Source organism: Uloborus diversus, chromosome 4 (assembly GCF_026930045.1).
Source record: "Uloborus diversus isolate 005 chromosome 4, Udiv.v.3.1, whole genome shotgun sequence".
NCBI classification, from domain to species: Eukaryota; Metazoa; Arthropoda; class Arachnida; order Araneae; family Uloboridae; genus Uloborus; species Uloborus diversus.
This window is the reverse complement of record NC_072734.1, coordinates 22385797-22406570: the sequence shown is the minus strand read 5'-3', so window position 1 is coordinate 22406570 and position 20774 is coordinate 22385797. Positions and strand designations below refer to the sequence as shown.

The window sequence follows — 20774 nt, the reverse complement described above, 5'->3', positions numbered from 1 at the left end:
ACCTGATGTATCTTAACCACATTGGACACTCGTCCATTACACTGCATGTTGCAGTACTTTCATAAAACCAAGAACGGTTTCAATTTTATTTATAATGTTATTTTAATTTAATTTACTGTACATACGCTAAGTTAAATATAATACTTTTAAGTAAACCCTAGTTTTCTTGACTACATTCATTACAAGAGCAAACAGTTACTAAATAGGGATAGAAACTTAGAAAAATAAGTTACTGGTCCAATGGACCAGTAACTAGAAAATTTCACTGTTACATACGCACTTCTAGAGTTCCATTCTTGCGTCCTGGTTTTGAATAATGAAAAATTACTGATGGGAAAAACAGGATTTCTTCAAATAACTTTAAGGCAATAGTTTATTCTTCTGTTTGCTTTCTTTTATGTCTGCTATGACGAGGTAGCATGTTTAGCTTCTTGAATGTGCTTCTTGTTTGTGGACAAACATGTAGATAATAAGAAACCAAATTAAAAAGCAAAACAAGCTACTTCACCATAGCAGTAATAGAAAAAATCGTTTAGCCCCAAGATGGCAGACGTGTCCCTACTTTATTCTACGATTTAGGGTTTTACTAGAACTACAGTAGGGGCAAACCTGTCCTGGAAACTTTGAAAAATGAAGATCGAGAATCAGGTAGCGAAAATTAAGATCGGATGAGAAAAACAAGGTTTCTTAAAATAACTCTAAGGCAATAGTTTATTCTTTTTTGCCAATTGTTTTGCTTTCTTTTACGTCTGCTATGATGAAGTAGCGTTTTTGCTTCTTAAATGTTGTGCTTCTTGCTTGGGGCTTCTTATTGACTCCATTACATGAAGTCAATAAGAAACCACAATCAAGAAACGATGCGCACAACTTCACCACAGCAGACATAAAAGAAAGCATCGTTTAGCCCCAGTGTGGTGAACATGTCGCTACTTTATTCTACAAATTTAGAGCTGCTCTAGAACTATAATAGAGTCAAACCTGTCGTGAAAACATAGAAAAAGGAAGATCGAAGATCAGGTAGCATCGGAAAAATGAAGATCGGCGGAAAAATAGGGTTTCTTGAAATAACTCTAAATGCAATAGTTTATTCTTTTTTGCTTTATGTCTGCTAGAACCGCTATATAGATAGGCCGACGCATCAGCATAAGTTTAGCCATTTTGGATCGGATTTTTCATTGTTGCACTGTTAGGGTTACCAGAGCAAATTTTGGATTTCACCAAATTTGCCGAAAATAATATTTTATTTAATAAACTAATCACGTGTGCCGCTAATAATTGCTCACAGTGAACAATCATCAAACGCGATAACTCTCCAGAATGACAACCACTCAAACACGCGCTCCGATCCAAAATGGCTGATGCGTCGGCTCGTATATATACCTGCTATTGTCTTAATGTCTGCTATTGTAAAGTAGCTTGTTTTGCTTCTTGAATGTGGTGCATCTTGCTTGTGGATTAACATGGAGATAATAAAACAAAACACGATTAAGAAGCAAAACACACTATTTCACCATAGCAGACATAGAAGAAAGCATCGTTTAGCCACCCCAAGATGGCGGACGTGTCATTAATTGATTCTACGATTTAGAGCTTTACTAGAACTGTAGTTGGGGCAAACCTGTCCTGGAAATATCGTAATGATTGTTGTGATTATGATCTGCGTAGATAGCATTCACAATGCTGACAGCTAAGGTTTGCCTCAATTATAGTTGAGTTGAAATAAAAGTAGCAAATAGTGTTCTTGTAACATCATCACTATTCTTGAAAATAAGCATGAAATGCTTGAATTATTGTAAGCAACACATGAATTACATGTGAAAATAATGTAGTTCATAATTGTCAAGTTCTAACGTTAAACTAAACAAACTTTGGTTTTTAATTTTCACATATTTGTGTGAAAAGAACTGTTATGTATTATACTGTATAAAGTGTCAACTTTCTAAAAAAAAAAATCTTTGTATTTAAAAATGAATGATTTTTCGTGTTCCGGGTGTGACCGCACAGTTACACCCGCAAAATATGCAAATCATTGCTGTTGAAGAGCATTTTTTCAAATGGAAAATTGATACTTTATATTATGATACATAATGTTTCTTTATATTATGTACAGTGGAATTTCGTTGCAACGAATACCAATACAACGAAATATCCGCTTCAGCGAAATTAATCTTCAGCCTCGATTTAACTTCCATTACATTGCTGGAATTCCATTACAACAAAATTCCCGATACAGCGAACAAAATTTGCAGTCCCTTGAAGTTCGCTGTAACGGGATTTCCCTGCAGATATCAAAAGGCAATAAGTGTAAAATGCCGGCAATAAAATGTAAATCTGGACATAAAAATGTCACAACCTTGCAAATGGGGTGACTTTATGCAATCCCGGAGTTAGATGATGCAACATCATATGCGCCAACACCATTGTAAAGAAATTAAACTACGGGAAGCGAAAGATAAGGTAGAGCTGTAGCACATTTCAAACCAACCATTGGCTTAAAAACACAGTCCTATGATTTATATTTGTGCTACAATCTATAATGCACAATCTAACCCCCGCTGTCACAAAGTCAAAAAATGTTGCTGGCTTGTGATCAGAACGAATTTATTTCGGCTCGAAACAACTTCATAATCCGTTTCGACTCAATCGCATGACGAATTTGGTATCAGATTGATGAATCGGATATGATTTAGTTAACGTGACTGGAAGAAAATGGCGGGGAAAAAGTTTGATCGGGACAAGAATCGATTGTTAATTGAATGGTATGCCAACCACCAATGATCACGTTATGATATAGTTACTTGTGCTCAGTCAAATATAATTCGACCATGATGTGCCCTGTTAGAAGAATGTAAACTCATGACAGAACATTAGATAGCGAAAAATGAAATGGATGGAAAAAATAGGGTGTCTTGAAATATCTCTAAGGCAATAGTTTATTTATTTATTATTATTATTATTATTTTACCAATTGAGAGCAGTTATTGCCGCAAGATGATCATTTCACTCATAATCAACTACAAAATGAAAACATGTTACGAGTTATAAATTCAACTTGTTGTATTATACATTAATCATCAAAATATTGCTTTTTATTATATTAATAATAACTATCGATAAACTCTAAATTAAAATTAAGTTTTGCCGCTCAAGATATTTGCTGCAATCTCAATGAAAAGAATACAACAACGTAACAAAATATCTGATGCAGACGATAAACTTTTTATCGTACAATATAACACATGTACAATTTTTTCTTTCATAAAACTTGCAGGGGGGGGGGATTCATTCATATCGCCAAAATGTCGCAGAACTTATAAGTAAAGCAAATGTCCTTTCTTTCTTAAACATTTTAGAGGTAATGAAATGGTTTCTTCTACGTCACACTTGATTGACAGATGCCAACGCGTTGTTGGAGCCTTTTAATCAGTGGCTGTGTTTTTTTTTTCGTGACGGAGCGTTATAACTAACGTGAATGCTGAAGAAATATCAAATAAATATGTATAAGTAAGCAGTAAAGACAAACTATTCGTTGACAATTTTGTAAAAATGCATAGTAATAGGATTTGTATGAATTTTTATCTACTATTTCTTTTGATGCATTTCTGTTTAAAATGTAAAGAGCGCGAAAGCTGACAGATTTTTGTGTTTCTAAAAAGTAACGATGTTCACCTTATAAAAAAAATAAACTTCAAGATATTTCAACTTTCACTGGCATCTTTCGCACTGCATATTTACGGTAAAAATCTTCAGCAAAAGATAAACCGGAACAAATCATTGCAATGTACCATTTTTTAATGAAGAATTTCTATAAAAATAATGATGGCAACTGTTAAAATATTCAAATAAATATCCAATTGGACATGGAAAAGCATTCGAAAGAAATGGAAATGGAACATCACGATAAGAACATCGGCTTTATTTTTCATTCTTTTACCCTTTTTTTCAAGCACTTGGAGTTCCACTTTTGCGAAATCAATATTATGGACGACATGTTACTTTAAAATATGAACTTTTTATCGCTTCAGAAAAGCAATTTACACTGTCATTTTGCTTATTTTTTTCTCTATAATGCCAATCTTTTCACATAAGAATACATTTTTTTCTGAGTTTCTTCCATAATTCATAAGAGGGAGAATAAATATCTCTAGACGAAAGTTGCTGTTAAACTGATGTCTTCAAAGCATCCATTACTTCTTGTCTGGGTGAAAAAAAATTAGGCCTCTGCACATAAAATTACGGATCATATGTGATTTTTTCTCCAATAAGTATCGCTATTTTACCTTGTAATATTTTCATAAATACATAAAAAATATTTCTTATAAAAGTTCATAACTTTTTATTCGATTTAACAACATCGTATTTTAAGACCAATTGATATTCCAGTATTTGAATGAAAAAAATGTCAGGTCATCATCACCTGACTTGAAATTATATAAAGGAAGTTTTTTTTAGAAGTAGAGAACTTTAGGTTCAAATAAAACACAGATTAATGTTGTTAATTGCCATGAATGTTGCTTTATTTGAAAGATGATTCTTTGCCATTTTTATTTAAATATGGTTTCTGGCATATAGCCAGATCGGCTGGCTCGGAGAAAGTCCAATTGGAAAGTCCAATTTTCTCACTTTTTGCAGCAATAGAGGCCGTATGTCAGTAATAAGGTGGCGAATGTTCTCTTTCAAGGCGTCAATCGTCTGTGGTTTATCGGTGAAGACCAATTCTTTCAATAAATCAATTGTGACACGCGCTGTGTGGCATGTTGCACCGCCTGGTTGTCTATTCATGATGACATGGCAAACCGAACTGAACACAAAATAAGTGACAGCTATCAAAATGGCACACATATCAGAAAGTGTTGCCAACTTAAAGTTCTATAGCTGTAAAAAAACACCCTTTATCTATGCGCAGAATGTTCAGATGTAGTTTTATTATGTTTGCAAAAACTTACAACTGAAAAAACAATTGGAATCGAAACTTCTTGGGTATTTCTACGTGACAGCATTTCTTTTTATACAGTAAGCTCCCTATTATCTGCGGCAATGGATAGGACAAGTGCCGCGGATAGCAAAAAATGCGGATAAACCTCAAAAAGACTAAAATTAAGGACAAATAAGGTAAAAATTGCCCTTCCTCAAAAACTGTATTAATGCATAATACCTTTTTCAAACACAACAGAACTTAACATAAAAAAAAACAAGTGTATGTACAATGAAGAAAGCACAAAAAATTCTTTCTTCAGGTAAATCTACAGGCCTCGTGACGACGACACGTGTGACGCACGCGACCCCAGCCGCCCTTTACGCCCACACACCCAACAGGTATTGGGAGAGTGATGATAAACTCCCCAAGGATCTTCAGGCAGAGAGCAACAAAGAGGACTGCAAAGACATCGCCAGACAATTAGTTGAAGACAATCCGGGAAAGAATTTGAACGTAAGATTATAAATTCGCTATATATTTATTGTGTCTGATATCCAGTCATGAAAATTTTATGTGGAATAACATTCAATGTAAAAAGTAAAATAAAAAATCAATATTACGCATATGTTGATTTGTTGGTTACAAAGAACCAGATGACTACTGCACGAAGCCCGAAAAACGTCTTTTCGCCATGTTTTGCCCTAAACCAGTGACTTTGGAGTGGGGTTACCTCTTTCTCGCCTCAAGCTTTTTATACGACAGTGAAAAGCTTGTTGAAAATACTGATTTTTTAACATATAATGTTCTAAAAGTTTTCCTACCTTTTACATTTTGTGCTGGCTTCAACTCTTAAATTCACGTAGAGAAGTAATTAACGAGGTTATTGGGTTTTTTTCTACAAGGTACATTATTTTCTGCTATTATGTTTACTATTGGTAAAAAAAAATTAAATTAAAAAAAAAAACCGTCGGGCGGAACATCCATTTCTGCAGGCGTATATTTGGAGTTAGTAAAGTAGTTGTAGTTGAGCCTGGTGCAGGGGCGGCAAATAGCGGGTGCGAGAGGGGGCGGTTTCACCCCCAAATTTTTCACTAAGAATAATATAAAATGGTAAAATTCAATTTAGATAACTTAGAAAATCATTTGCCTGAATTTTCAGAACAGAAAAAACTGATGGAGGATAAGTGTTTGCCTTAACTAAAGAAGTAATCTCTTCATATGGGTTAAATATTTCAAAATTGAGTAATCATGTTATGATGGTACATCTCGTATGAGATGCCCGTACAGTGTAGAGACTGTGCAATTTTTACGCGTTAATTCCATGTCATTTTACATAAATTTTTATGCTCATATTATAACTTAATGTTCAGCTAGTAAGTGTTCATTGATGCCATGTACTAGAAACACATTTTAGCAACCCGGTGTATCATATGCTTTCATGGAAACTTTTTGTAAAGATATGCTATTTTTGAAAAACATCTCACATCAAAAAATACTTTCACATCAACAAATGTATCTTGAGGCTCTTTACTTGACAATCTCTGAGTGACACAAGATGGTCTTCAAGAGTTATAAAAGCCCCATGGAAGAATTACTGGAAAGCGACCTTTTCATTGATAAAAAATTTGATGTCATTTTAATATGTATGCCTTTGTCTGAATTTTTTGTTTACTTTATTTATACTGCGGAGCGTTTTTTTGATAAATGCTACACTCTATCATAAAAATTTTAATTCGCTAATCTTAATTCTTGGATTGACAATTGAAACTCTTAGTAATTTTCGCATTAATGCACACTTGAACCAGATGTGGAACTTTGTGACAGAACTTTTCGTAACAGTTTTTAATGTATGCCAATGTGGAAGAGGTGACAAAACCCAGATGAAGTTTTAGTCAAAATATTAAACCAATATTTTGAATAAACTGATCAATTCAGTTTCTCAAGAAATTGAGACAGGATTTAATGAGACATATTTATTATTGGTCTTAACTTCAATATTATGTAGGTCGGTTATAGAAAGCGAAAAAGAAAATATTACACATATAAATAATAGCATGAGGAAAGAGGAATTGTTTTGTGAATTGTGATTATACTTTTTAATGACACAAAATAAATACTAGCCTATTTAAAAAGCTTTCTTGGTTATTTTAAAGAGAGTAATCTAAAGGAAATGTCTTTTTTTGACATAACTTTCTTGCTTCCATTGTTTTTTGACTGTTTCAATCAGGTCAGTCATTTGAAAGATGACTTTCGTGGTTAAATTGAAAAACCGACGTAAATAAAGCACAAATTTACACGAAAATACAGCATATAGCTATTTTAAGGCTACAATAATAGAGCCTCTTCAGCGGTGTAAAAAACTACGCACACAACCAGAAAGTTGTAGGAGAACTGAACGTCAACCAATTTTGACTTTCGTGTCTCAGAATTGCCTTCGAAGCGCAATGAAGCAAAGCAAGACCTTCCTCTTTAGCTATACTGGCAATAAATTAAGTCATTGGATATTGATTAACTATAGTTACAAAATTTTCTGTTCTTCCTGACTCCAAAAATAGCAGATTAAAACTTTACTAAAAAATAAAAACTAGTACCGAGATATTTTGTGAGATAACTTTATAACAAAATAAATTTAAAGCTTCGGTCGAAAAAATTTTAATTGTTCTTTCAAACCTAATTATTCGTAACATTAAAACCATTTAATTATCAGTTCTTGTTAACCAATATGTATTTCATACCGTTCTGAGGAAATTCATGTTCAAGAAACTCGACCCCCCAAACGAAATGCTGAAATGCCGCCCCTGGCCTGGTGCATGCAAGTTCAGTCAGTTTGAACACTTTAAGCAAAACATAAATCAAAATGTTTTAACTGCTACACTTTATTTGTTTCCAGTAATTAAAATTTCGTTTATTTACTACATATTGAGGGGCTTAAATATATTCTTTTATTTTTGCCCTCTCGTGTTAGGTTATCCTTGGTGGTGGCTGGAGGCATTTCCTACCTCGATCTGCAGAGGAAGATTCTAAGGGCGGAGAGGGTGGAGGAGGAGGTAGGCGAGAGGATGGCCGCAACCTCATTGCTGAGTGGCAAAGAGACAAGAAAAATCGGGGACTTTCTTACAAACACGTTTCTAAAAAGAAAGAAATGGACAAGCTCGATTCGGCTAAAGTGGACTATTTATTAGGTAGAAAAGCTCTTTTCTGTTCTTTATACCTTTTTATTTTGTTTTTGACTAGTCATTCAGAGTAACTTTTGATACACAATTTCTCGATTTTTAACTGCTTCTTTCACATTTTAATGGCGTTACTAACCACCAAGGCGAATAGATAAGCCACCAGCGGCACCAGCCTCGGCCTTGCCGTCTGTGACGGATTGGTTTACAACTCCGTTCCTTCAAAAAACTGGGTACATCAACGTGCGTTTCGCCTACGGCGGTGTACTTAGGAGGCCTCGCCCCAAATGGTCAATTGAAAGAGGTACAAAAGGATTCAAAATTTTAAGACGATTATTTATAGTCAGGTTGCATCTTTATACAACTTTATTCGGAGATATTGATAAAAACGTCAATCTTCAGCAACGTTTCAACTGTTCATGTGCACCTGGCTGCTAGCCAATGCCGGTTTCGAGTTAAAATGGAGTAAGTAAATCTGGACGCTTACCAATAGTACCTGGTTTGTGCGAAAGTGGGTTAGGTAAATTTTTGATGCGATTTTATTATTTTCTTTGGAGAAATACAATTAAAGTTCCAAAAATGTCAATTTTATTTCTTTTACTAACTTAAGATGCTTCAGGAGGAAAGTAGGGGACGAAGCCGCCGAAGTTGTACACCAACTCGCCATTAGGCGGCGAACTTGAGGCTGCTGAAGTTGTACACCTATTCGCCATAGGCGGCGAAGTTTAGATCGGTGCTGCAGACGGCTAATCTAGCCGCCTTGAAGGCTAACTCATATAAATTTGAATACCTTAAGGGGGTGTAGGGCAAGTAGATGCTTTTTTTTGGGGAGAATTTTAGTTCTAATTTCTATTTAAAGAAAAACGAGTATATGCGGCAAACAAATGATGGAAAAACGATATGAATTTAGTAGTTGTTAAAACTTCAGTAATTGTTCATTGCCGGATGAGGTACTAGACATATGCTCATTTAAGATGTGTTGAAAAGAATATTCAGAAAAAATGTAATGTTATTAAACTCGTAAGTTCATTAACAATTATTTGATACCTATGTTGTCATTACATATTTTACAACCCTCATATAATGATTTATTGCAGGACTGTTTAGCGCCGGTCACATGGCTTATGAGTCTGATCGAGAGAAGGGACCGGAAGGCGAGCCCTCTCTGTCGGAGATGACCAGAAAAGCTATTCAAATACTGAAGAAAAATCCCAGAGGATATTTCCTTATGGTAGAAGGTAGGAATTGCACGAAATACCAAAAATCACGATATAAACTCGTTGCTGATGTAAATTATGGACACAGATTTTAGGTTGGAAAATAATTAAAATAGATAAACTTATAGGAGACATGTTCTTTTTTGAGAAAATTATACCCAATATTTGCTGACTTGAAGCATGTCATATTTTCACATTAAAAGAAAAAATGTCATTTATTGAACATTTACTCGTGTTGTTTTTTAGCACATGGATTCACTTGTTACATCACTCAACTCGTTATATTTAACTAAAAATAATAAATTTGAAATTTTCGAGTTATTCATATTGCAGGTTCCGGATTTTTTTAATCAGGATAATAATGAAATTATAACTGCTTAACTACAATGTAAGTAATCGCCTTACTAAAACATTTGCTTAGTCTTAATGTAGCTACCAGCGTAAAGGTAATCTCAGCTTCTTTTAGAAGTTCACTGTCGACACTTCGGCCATAGCACGGTAACTTTAAGCTAATTTAAACCATGTTTTTACATTTCCTTCCCGTTATCAAGCCAACCTATGTTTCCGGACTGTTCGCTGCAAGCTAAATTTAAAGTTAGCTACCAGTGTAATGGTAATTCACCTTCTCCCGGAAGGTCCCTGCCTCTATCTCTGCTGCAACTATTTTAAACTGATAATTTTATTATGGGTGAAACTGCATGTTTTAGATGCCATAAAGAGCATTTTTTTTTAGTTTGTAGTTCACAGGAACTCCGGCTAGAGGCGAAAACATTTAGCGATTTAGAACAACTGATGGGGAGTTCACAAACTAAAATAAAGGGGACCAATGGAAGTTTAGAATTTAAAAATGTTTGGTCGTTCGAAAATCACCCAGAAAATGCCGTTTAGGAAAATATTTAGTCATTCGATAATACGATTTACCTCCTGTTTCGCCGACACTAAAAGTTCCTTCCCACTGAGAAATTCCTCAAATTATGGAAAATTGTATTGGGTTAATCTCCCAGTTCGCCAACACTATTTTTACAAAAATGAAACGAATGATTAAATATATATATATATATATATCTAGAGTGCTCGGGAAAAAGAGTATAAGTCAAAAATTGAGTAAAATCAGGTTATTTCATATTTATACTATATGGACCTTATCTTTCATTGCGGTTCAGATAGTAAATGTGTAGTAAACATTGTGAAAATAAACAAACACCTGATGGAGTGGTCTACTTCTGAAATCTAGAAGGAAAGCTGTGGAAAAACAGCTCCCCTTAAAATTCAGTATTTTTGACTTATACTCTTTTGCCCGAGCACCCTAGATATATATTATTTATATTATATATATTATATATATATATATATATATATATATATATATATATATATATATATATATATATATATATATATATATATATATATATATATATATATATATATATATATATATAATGTAAATACGAAAACAAATCGTTATTAAGATGCCAGTGTACTGATATTTTTCGCTCTTCTTGTTTCCACTAGATGGCGCAGTATTTTATAGTATTTTGTTTATGTAGTATTTTGTAGCATTTTTTCAAAGGAAGTTTAGTATTTTTCTGTTTCAAAATCTGACAATCCTGCCACCGATTTCTCATCAACGTCCCCGTTATAAAAAGTTCCCTAAATAAGACAGTTAACGATGCATGTATTTAAACCTTTCGTAATATTTACTTGCCGTCTGAAAATATGATATTTTTAGTCACTAAAAGAAAGAATAAAAATTAAAGTGAAAGACACACACGATTTAAATAAGTAAAAATAGTTTTCATCATTTTTCCGTTGCAAAATTTCATTTTCCCCCAGTTCTCGTCGTTTCGCCAACATGAAATCCCTAAATGTCTTAAAAGGTAAGATTAAAAAATAAAAATAAGAGGTTGGTTGGGGGGGGGGGGATTTAGTGTCTGCAAAAAGTAGTGGGCGAAAAAAAACCATATGCAATCTATCTGCACATAACATACAATACAGTAATACAGTACATAAAGATAAAATATGTCATTACGTTTCTTAACAAAATTTAACAAAAATTAAGTTTTGTCGTTTGCAGAACACAAAGAAAAAAACGAAAAATATTTACATTTAGAATTGTCTGCATTCCGTAAAGAGCTCGTGTACAACCTCGTTTATCCGGATTAACGAGGACCAATGGTAATCCAGATCGTTAAAAATCCGGATAATCCGTGTTGTATGGGTAATTAACAAAGCAAATTCTTAAATAAGCAGAATTATCGTTAATGGGATAAAATTATTTTGTAACAAAACAGCGTAGAACTGCAAGAAAATTCAGTTAGAGTTGTTCAGTATTTTTGTTTGCAATTCTGCCCTCAGGCTATGGGGCAGTTATTTGCAGCTCTATACATACATGCATGTATATGTGATGTCGTATCAGCAATTCTATAGAACTACTGACGAGAAATTACAAAATACATTCTCACATCATTTCTTACCAAAAAATTGGTCTCCGATCTTCTGTTTCAACGACGTATTGCCCCCCCCCCCCCCCTTGATTGCTTTATTTTCCGTTCTTAACATCAGAAGTGTTTCAGCGGTAGTAAGATACTATAATTTATAGCACAAGCTATGTAGAAGCTTCCCTTTTAATCAAAATAAAAAGCGAATGTTTAACGTACTTATAGTTATATTCTTACTGTCTTATGTTCATATCTGTGTGAACATAATTTTGTTTTTAACATCTACAAATTTGATCCGGATATGCGGATAAACGAAGGACAGATAAACGAGGTTCTACTGAAATGTACTAGGTGTATTACGTGTAAACAAGTTAAAATGGCTGTTTTTGTTAAATTAATTTATTAGACTAATCAATTGCGTAGCTTAACATGTTTGGCCAATTTTTGTCTCTGCGTTCATTAGAAACGGAGAGATTGATCTTTTAATATGAATAATTAACGTTATTTATTTTTATTTATTTATTTATTTTTTTTTTTTTTTGCAGTTTAAACTTTTATTGCATTGTTCTCGAAATGAGTTTTTGCGTCAAATTTTCTCACTTCAATATTATTATTTACTGTTATGAAACTTAAAGAATTTGTCTCTATTTTGTTATCTAGGGCGTGTGTCAAAATGTTAATTCAAGCAGCAGTTCTTTATTATTTACGATTTTTTTTTTCAAATATCTATGAACTAAATTGCCAAAAATTTTACAAATGAGGCTGGGATGAGCGATAAAAACTTTGATTTTCAACATGCCCACAAAATTGGTGGTGTATGCCCTACACGAAAGTCAGGACGTTGATTTGGTGATTATTTTTATTCTCATTCAGTTTAAAAATAGTACTTTATAGCGTTTTTGAAGATTTTAAATATGGTTTTGCGAATTAGACAAGTGATAGCAAAATTAAAATATATATATATACTAGCAAAAATACCCGGCGTTGCCTGGGTTAGTAATAATTATGAAAAACAATTGTTACCTGCATTTGTTTTCTGTTTTAAGCAGAAGAATTTAAAACACACATTTTTGACGTTATTAAAAATCTAGCTTCTTCCTTGCTGATAAAACTAAAATAGCAGTAAGTAAAAAGAGCAAAATAGTATTCATTTAGAAACGAAAACACGAAATTTAAGCATATACAAATTTGAAGAATTTCCAAAATATGAAATTAAACTTCAAATGTTTAAAAAGATTTATCAGTTAATACTTATTTTTTTTTTTTTTTACATTGAGTCTTAACTTCTCTGTATGTCTATTGAAGAACGGAATGTTTAAAAAAATGTAGCCGCGCGCACGTGATCCCCTTAAACTTGCTTTAGTTATTTTGGAAAATCTTAATTATTGTGGGTTCTTGGTGCTATTTAAAATATTACCGAATTTGCGGGAATCGTTTTGGGATACCTTGGATAATGCTCCCCCTCCTAACTTTGTAAAACGGTATGTTACTAATTTTTGTTAAAGAGATATTGTCGCCATATGCTAAGATACTTTTGGTCACCATAAAATGGCGCTAACCAATTTCACCGTAATGTTTTCAAAATAAGTAGTAAAATTTGGCGATGGTTTGACTTTGTGCACAAAGCTACAATAATGGGAGTTTTTGTGCTGTTTATGGATTTGCCTAATTTAGTTGTGTGCTGGATTAATTTAGAGTAAAAAAAGTTTTTAAAGATTCTTTGATTGGCGATATTTTGTTTACATGGTGAAAGCTGACAAACATTATTACGTAGTCTTTGGCTTCAAAAACCGCGACAGTTGAAAAAACTGCCAAATGCATCCGCTACTGAAATCTTTCTGCATAAATTTTGGCGAGGTTTCTGCTGTTAGATTGGATAATGATTAAGTGTCCAATCAGCACAAAAAAAAAAAAAAAAAAAAAAAAAAAAAAAAAAACAAAAAAAAAAAAAAATAATAATAATAATGCACTAAAGTTCCGTTTAAATGGAAAATAATTAGTCAAATCTAGTTGTTAATAGCCAATCTTGAAGAAAAAACGTTACTTTAAGATTTGGCTTGAGAAAAGCCTCAAACAGTCAGACGAAACACAAAAATATTCAACAATTCTAGCTGTGAACTGGGAGTTGAGATGACACACTAAATAATGACTTGGGTTGATGAAAGCCTTCGAACAGGGAACAAAAAAGCTCATAACTCGTTTTTTATACGACTTAGAAACTTCGAACAGATGCTATCTTCAGCAGAAAAATTGGCACTTTCGATGGACATATAATGTTAATATGTGCACGTCTTTTTCCACCCCATATTGGGGCATTAATGCGAAAATTGGGACTAAAATTGGAATAAAAAGGGAACTATCAATCGGATTTTTTTCGAACTGGTCTATAAACCTTCCCAGTACCAAACTGAACAAACGGTGAAAGTTTCAGCCAAATCTGCAGGGTAGTTTCTGAGATCTTAGGGAACAAATTTACCAAACTCCATTTTTATATATATAGATATATATGCAAATGTATTTTTATGAATGCTCGTTCAATATTAATTTTTAATAAAACTACATAGAAAAATATGATTACAACGTTCCTAAATGTAGTTTTTCTTAATAAAGGGCTTCGAAAAAGTTAAACAAATATCTTTAAAAAAAAAAAGAATTAACTTCTGAAAATTACACAGACTTCACACAAATAAAGCACACGAAATGTTTCTATTCCATAGTTACTGTCGAACAGTTTATCAAAACTTAAGTGGAATGCGTTCGGAATTTTTTTATGTTTTGGTTTTTTGGCGTTCGGATTTTGACGTTCAATTTGTATTCATAAGTTTTGTAATCGCAAGCAGGCTTTAATTTTCGAACTGTACTAAAGACATTAGCAGCTGTTAATGCCGCAAGCAGACCATAAAAACGTTTCACAGAAACATCTTAGTGAAATGTCACAAAAAAATGTTTTTCGTTTGTGTGAACACAAAAAAAAAAAAAAAAAAAATGGAAATGTTTAAAAAATTCAATGGAAATATCACTGAAACCTAATTCAAAGCATTACTATTTAAAAAGTAATGCCTGAATTTTAATTGCTACTGAAGTTAGGGATGAAAAAGGGTAAAGTAATAAAAAAATTAACTATTTAACTATTAGGATTTAACCATAGAAACACCGACGAAATTCAAAAAAAATATCTAATTAAATTTGAATTTCTTTCAAGCAAAAAAAAAAAAAAAAAGCCAAAAAATTTGAACGTTGGTTTTTACAAAGAATTAGAACTGAATATCATCCACGCTTTATTTTTTGCTAGAAATAATTCAGAACTTTAATTAAATTTTTTTCTGGTAAAAGAAAAATCAATTTGAAATCTTTGATGTATAACATTTTTCAAGGAAAGTTTTCTTTTTTTGTGTGCCAGAAGAATAACTTCATGTGTCACGTTAAAACATACACTGCTTTATAAAATAGCTTTCTTTACTACATTTTTTGCAATCAACAGCTTTCGAAAGTCTTTGATACTTCTTGTTTCTTAAAAAAAGGGGGAGGGTGGAGGGAAAACCCCTTAAACTATAAGTTTGTTGGGCTGTTTTTTTTTTTATTTCTCTCTCTTATTTCCGTTTTATACGGTTTCAAGATACATATGCCATGATGAAAATGCGAAAAGAAACAATTTTTACTGTTTGAATTTCAGTAAGAAATAATTCCAACATAAAACACAATGCAATCAGAAGTGGAGTCGAAAATACACATTTCCCACGGTATGGCAACGGTCCATTTAACCTTTCGTTTGTGGATATTTTGATTTTGTATTTTGTGCTGGAAGTGCTATAGAAATATGTTTCATTTATTGATCACTAGACTTTATACACATGATGAACATGAGTAGGACTTACGCAGACTTAGGATTAGGTGAGTAATGCTAAAAATAAAAAAAATATTAAATGAAAAAAAAAAACCCGACTGCGTAAAAACCAAAAAAACTAAAAAGAAAAATGTATAAGCCCAGTAGTTTAGAATGTTATTAAGTGCTACTGAATAACTACACCGTTGAAATAGTTTTATAACCGTACACAGATAAGACATCATAAATTCAAAAGCAGAATAGAAGGATCAACAGTCGAGGCCCATTCCTTTCTGATTCAAAGAACCCCGTAAAATTTTAATGGGCCCCGACTGTTTATAATTCTGTTCGATATGGTGAATTTTGATTACTGTCATGTGTTTAATGACACTCTCATGGTTTGGACAAATCGATTGACGTAAGAATTACCAAAATTGGCCAAGGCGTTCAGCCTGCAGAACGCCACATTGGAACAGACATATATACATAGACTTATAAACACATTACCCTCCTTTGCGTCGCACCCGCACAGTCAAGTAAATGAGAGAGAAATAAAACGAGAATGCTAGTTTTCACCTATTTTCTGATGAGATCCAAGAAGTTTAAAACCAGAAAAATACCATTAGAAAGAAAGTATTTCGAATCAAATGCATCGTCCATCAGTCTTTTACATTTCTAAGTAAAAAATTTCAGAAGACTTATAATTTTTTTAAAAGTCGAAATAAGAGTTCTTACGCCGAAAAAATGCATGTGTTATTGAGCTGGATTTAAGGCCGCTACTTTACCCTCTGTGACGGTTAATATCCACAAGTAAATAGTGTCCCTTTGCACCCATGAACCTTAAATTTGAATTCAAGGTGTCAAAAATCAAGTTATTTATTATTGTTATTATTATTATTTAGAAAAATGAACAATTGCATATTTAATTGCTATACTCTGTTTTAAACCAAATGCATTTTTTTTACAGGTGGGAGAATTGATCATTCACATCACTTCAATAATGCACATCGAGCTCTCGTAGACACCCTTGCTTTAGAAGAAGCTGTGGTCAGTGCCCTTGAAATGACTCGTCGTGATGATACCCTAGTGGTAGTCACTGCTGATCACTCTCACGTATTTGCATTTGGAGGATATCCTAAAAGGGGAAATCCTATACTAGGTAAATACTGTTTTTCTGTAAAGAAATATTAAGAAGTGCTATGAATAAAGCAATGAAGATGTTTTCGGAAAAACTGGCAAACTTCAATCGATTTTTTTTGGACAAAAAATGAATTTCGAGGTATAGTCTAAGTTAGTTTTCTGATTTCAGTTGTGGGGAGGGGGGGGGGGGAGGAGAGGAAGCATCAAAAAAAGAGAAAAAATATTGTACAAACAAAGTAAAAATAACTTCAAGCATGTTTCTTCTGAATTTTAAAATATTAAAATTAAATTAAATCGAATTTTCATATTTAGAAGCTTAAAATGGCCAAAATTACGTCTGGCGTGCAACATGGATAAATAACTTTTCCCACAAAAGAATTTCTTTACTTACGTACTTACTTACTCTTACTTACTTATATACTTACACACACACACACAAACCGTGATTTACACAAGAAAAACGGTGAATAGTTGTTAAATCTATGGTAAAAAAATTCAATCAAAATCTACCTGATCTATTTTTACTCGATCAGAACTTAGACGTGCATTAGAAATAAAATAACGCGAGATACAAGAACGCCCGTGTACGTTACGTGCAAATCCGTAAAGTGGTTAAACTTGACCCAACAATTAAATGAACTGTTGAAGAAAAAAAAATCTCGTTTAAATCAGTGGTGCCTTACCTTTTTTTCGTTTACTCGTATATGAGGAGCATACCTTACTCGATGAAGAATCTTTCTTGCCGGGACACACGCAAAATTTGCAAATATGTACGTTTTTATTGAATAATAGGAGAAAACAAGTAAAGGAAATTTATAGATCAAGAATTGTTGTTAATTTACTACATGCTTATTTTATTAGCGCAAAGTTTCTATAGGTTCTAGTTTCCGACTGTTTGGCTTCACATTTGCTACACTAGTTGTCAATACCTAATGCAAATGATCGGTTGTTTTAGAAATTTTCAGAAAATAGTTTTTGATTCGTAGCATTGGACACAACAACGGAAAGTCAACTTTATGGGCCAAATATGACCTTTGGGCCATGGGTTAGGTAACAATAGTTTAATAATAGGGAAAATGCTTCAAAAAATCACTTAAGTATAATTTAGGCATCGTAATAATGACATGAACCATACAGCAGTAACGTAACTAACAATATCAGCCTTAGACAGTAACGTAGACAAAAAAAAAAAAAAAAAACATTACAGTCAAATTATCTTTCGTATAGATTATGGTTAAGTAAAAACAAAAGATATACAAACCTAAGTGTTTATTTGTAATTTTGTAATAATTCTTACTTTTATTTTCGTTGAGAGGAAGCACTGTATACGCTTGTTAAGTATTAACTTTAAAATATGACTAAAATATAACTAAGAGTTTTCAAAGTGAAATTTTGTTTCTTCTTGCAAGTTTGAGTCTCCTCTAGAAATATGCTAAGTGTTTTTCCATTGAACAAAAGCCTCGCATCGTATTTACAACTTTAAGAAATATGCATTATTTATTTTAAACTCGTGCCAAGTCGATTTTTTGAAAATATGCAACAATTTTCCAACTTAATGAATAAAAAAGAGAATAAAAGCTAAAACTGAAATTGAAGCAGAAATGAATGTTCTTAAAGTCAAAAATGATTTGCCTAATTTGAAAAGGGCAACGAACGTATTTCTGTACCTATAAAAGTGGGGTTTTTTTCTTACATTCATTTTCTCATTTCCGTCACTCTGCATTTACATAATTTCTTCGAAAAATCGAAGTAGTTGCTCTTCATGCTCAGAGTGAACATAAATTTGGGAATAAGAGTATTTTTTTATGAAGTATAGTCAACATGTATGTATGTATCCAAGACCATTTTATAGCTCAAAAGGTTAAAAGGATAATTTTACCGATAACGTTCTGAATGTTCCTTGCTTACAAGAAATGCACCATTTTTAAATGTTTTATGAACTTACAAAAAGTACTTTTGATACTCTTAACAATACTAAATTGATTGGATTTAAAATATGCGTAGTAAAGTAAAGATATCCGCAAGTTAAGTTCAAATGTTTTTTCACAAAATATTCAATATTAGGATAATTCGATCAATGAATGAAAAGTTCGTAGTTTTTTAAGAGAAAAAGTTTTCAAAAGGTTTTTTTAATATTAATTAGCAACAGTAACACCCACATATAAACTCATTAGATACAGATTCAACCTTGCATAATTTTTAGCAACTTTTACACAGGGCTTGGCATAAAATGTGTCAGTTTTTTGGGCAGACACTGATGATACTCAGATCCCTGTACCATACTTAGACGCTCATACAACTCGATTTGTCCCATTCGATCGAATTCTATTTATCAGAAGCGTAGCGAGAAATTTCCTTCTGGGTGAGGCAGTAGAAATTTCTGGCTCCGCTATTGGTAGATACAATTAAACGTATTTGATTCGATAGAATTCTGTTAGAATTGAATGTGCCCATTAATCCCGCGCTTAACACCCGTATTAGTGAAACGATTCCATCTGCAGTCAGCTAGCTAAACCACCGGTTGAAGCCAACAAGATGTCTTCTATCTGCACAGTAAAATTTTTTTTGTCAGGGTACCAGTATTAACGGGTGTAACGTTTCATGAATTCTGAAGTGTGTAGAATCATTGTTTTAAAGACTCAAATTGTTGAAGGAACTATAGTTTGTGTAGAATTTCAAGCTTATGCATAAAGACCATCATCGCCACTGAGCTGGTAAACTCTCATTAGCGAAACGAAAACTGGCCAAACTGAAAACGGTTGCTCTGCGAATTCTCTGTGAGACGTGCGTTGTGGTTTCGGACAGAAGGTGATATTTTCTCTTTCAGTGCAATATAAATGTCTTGTTTTTGCATTAAATTTAAGAAAACGAGCTGATGTGTGAATCATATGACTTCTTTTTACTCCAATTTAATGTCATTTTCCCATTGCTGGCAATTTTAATGTGATTCAATACTTTACTTTCTAAATATCACCAACAGTGGCCAAATTGAAACAGATTTAAAAACAAAACGCCAAATTTGTCGCCAAGTAGGCGACAAAACTTGGCGACCAAAAGACTGGCGATATATCGCCAAGTGTCCGCTAAATTATAACACCACTTGAGTTTACATCGAAATTAACAGTGATTTCCCCCCAAAAAGGAGCAAAAGACCCCTTTAGAAGCCCTCGAATGCAACCAAAAGCGGAGGTGCATAAGTAGACCTTACTAGGAGTCTAAGTACCAAATTTCAACTTTTTAGGTCTTACCGTTCTTGAGTTATGCGACATACATACGCACATACGTACATACAGACGTCACGAGAAAATTCGTTGTAATTAACTCGGGAATCGTCATTATGGATATTTCGCGTGTCTATACGTTCTTAGGCGCTTATCACGTGTGGTCGAGTCGAAAAAAAAAACTCAATATTCATTCTGGGGTGAGTAAAATGGAAATTAAGGTCGATTTTTGAGTGAAATTTTTTTTGCGAATACAATACTTCCTTTTTTGTAAAAGGAAGTAATAAGTGGTATGTATTGGTTGTACAAAAGCATGAAATTGATAAGTATTGAATGAAATTTAAAACGTATAGAAAAAATTACTTAATCATTTAGAATATCTTGATAATTTAAACCGTCGAATAGTTAACATGAAGTATAAGTTTACAATTAAAATGAATACTCGTTCAAAGAAAGTCAGATAAAAGCTTAATTTTTGCTATAATGTGCAACATTTTAAGCAATTTTTCTCTAAGCATACAAAAAATTCTGGTGTAACGTTACTCAGAAATAAGTGTGACTTAACGCTATAGTTACATTACCATGGTGTAACCTTCCAACAGCGATGTATAAATTTACACCAGTTATATCAATTAAGTTATTCCAGAGCAGTAAGCTGCCACCGATTTTATGGATTTCGGTTACACATATTATTTTTCAGTGTGTAGTTCAGGTGTCTGATCGAGAGTTGAATTATTTGGTGAATCCGAGTATAAGCTAAAGCATTAGCTTTTCTATTGCCAAACAATCCATAAATCTATGGCGAGCTTTAAATTTGGCTCTCATACTTCTATTGGATTAACGT

The 20774-nt window shown here is 33.0% G+C and overlaps 1 protein-coding gene across 1 annotated transcript in view; it reads left to right on the top strand.

Annotated features, from left to right (window-relative positions):
* Window positions 1-20774, top strand: part of LOC129219939 (alkaline phosphatase-like) — a 111230-nt gene that overhangs the window by 87603 nt on the left and 2853 nt on the right. The window contains exons 4-7 of the mRNA XM_054854254.1: window positions 5238-5431; window positions 7884-8100; window positions 9186-9326; window positions 16537-16728. Of these exons, the coding sequence (XP_054710229.1) occupies window positions 5238-5431; window positions 7884-8100; window positions 9186-9326; window positions 16537-16728 (744 nt within the window). The remainder of the gene's footprint in view (window positions 1-5237; window positions 5432-7883; window positions 8101-9185; window positions 9327-16536; window positions 16729-20774) is intronic.